At 51.2% G+C, this 1347-nt stretch overlaps 1 protein-coding gene across 1 annotated transcript; it reads right to left on the bottom strand.

The window, feature by feature from the left end:
• Positions 1–350: 350 nt before the first annotated feature.
• On the bottom strand, positions 351–1120 carry LOC114117488 (Krueppel-like factor 4). The gene has a single exon (XM_042243443.2). It carries the CDS (start codon positions 924–926, stop codon positions 552–554), a length of 375 nt encoding a protein of 124 aa, XP_042099377.1. The 5' UTR covers positions 927–1120; the 3' UTR covers positions 351–551.
• Positions 1121–1347: the final 227 nt, after the last annotated feature.

The following is a 1347-nucleotide window of genomic DNA, read 5'->3' as shown; positions in this document are numbered from 1 at the left end:
GTTTGAGAACTTTGGCCTCATTTGGTACCTTTAGAACCAAGACTTACCAAGCACCATCGTTTAGGCTATTAAACACCATTTTCTGTACCTGAATTTCTTCCTCTTCTAAGATCGTCATAATGGCTTTTAGAAGGCAAACAGAATACAAGGTGATCTTTATGCTTATATTGCATTAAAACACTCCTCAAGGGGTTCTGGTCTTCCCTCCCCCAACTCTCAGATCTAATTTATACCCTGATATCCACAACTTCCAGTCACCCCCTTGGCGTTTTGTAAGTCCAGGAATATATATATATTCAAGTTGGATTTAGAATTGGAATGATAGAAGATCCAGTCACAGACCCCATCTGTTTGTTTTTTTTTTCCTTGAGTTTGTCTTTTGGTTTCCTTGTGTCTCCTGATTATCCATTCATAAGTTGACTTGTTGGGAACTTGACCATGATTGTAGTGCTTTCCAGCTGGGTTCCTCCCCTCACCGGGAAGACAGTGTGAAAGGTAAAAAATACTGAATTCTCTTCTGGCAGTGTGGGTCACATCCACTGTTTGGGGATTTAAAAGTGCCTCTTCATATGTAAGGCGAGGTGGTCCGACCTCGAGAATGCCCGGTCGCATTTCTGGCACTGGAAGGGGCGGTGCCCAGTGTGTTTGCGATAGTGCCTGGTCAGTTCATCTGAGCGGGCAAACTTCCACCCACAGCCATCCCAGTCACAGTGGTAAGGTTTCTCACCTGTGTGGGTGTGCAGGTGTGCCTTGAGATGAGAACTCTTCGTGTAGGTTTTGCCGCAGCCTGCATAATCCCAAGTGTGAGTGGCCGTCCTTTTCCGGGGCCACGACCGCCTTCCCCTCTTTGGTTTGGGCTCCTCCGGCATGCAGGAACCGGGTGGCATGAGCTCTTGGTAATGCAGCGGTGGGACCTGCGGCTGCATCTGGTCGGGCAGGAAGGGAGGGTAGTTGGGCCCGGGGTGGGGATGGAAGCCCGGGGGGAGCGGCAGGGCAGGATGACAGTCCCGGCTGCTCAGCAGTTCCTCGGCACCCAGGGTCGGGGTAGTCCTGCTGGGGAGCTGCCGCCCCAAGGGAAAGTCGTGCGCAGGCGGCCGGTGGCCATTGCTGAGAGGAGGTCCAGTGCAAGGAGACAGCCTCCTGCTTGATCTTGGGGCACATGCGCTGTAGGCGCCACCACCACCGGGTGGCTGCCGTCTGGGCTGCCTTAAGAAGCCCTTCTTACCTCTCCTTAATCTTTTCTGGAGCTCTGCATTCAGTTAATTACATCTTCCCCTTTCTACCTTGCCTTTCACTTCTCTTCTTTCCTCAGCTATTTGTAAAACTTCCTCAAACAATCACTCTGCT

Source organism: Ovis aries, chromosome 2 (assembly GCF_016772045.2).
Source record: "Ovis aries strain OAR_USU_Benz2616 breed Rambouillet chromosome 2, ARS-UI_Ramb_v3.0, whole genome shotgun sequence".
Classification (NCBI taxonomy): Eukaryota; Metazoa; Chordata; class Mammalia; order Artiodactyla; family Bovidae; genus Ovis; species Ovis aries.
Note: the sequence above shows the minus strand (reverse complement) of the source record. Positions and strands in the feature narration are given on the sequence as shown.

Excerpts from the sequence above, each read along its gene's own strand:
- LOC114117488 (XM_042243443.2), bottom strand. The coding sequence starts at position 926 with ATGCAGCCGCAGGTCCCACCGCTGCATTACCAAGAGCTCATGCCACCC.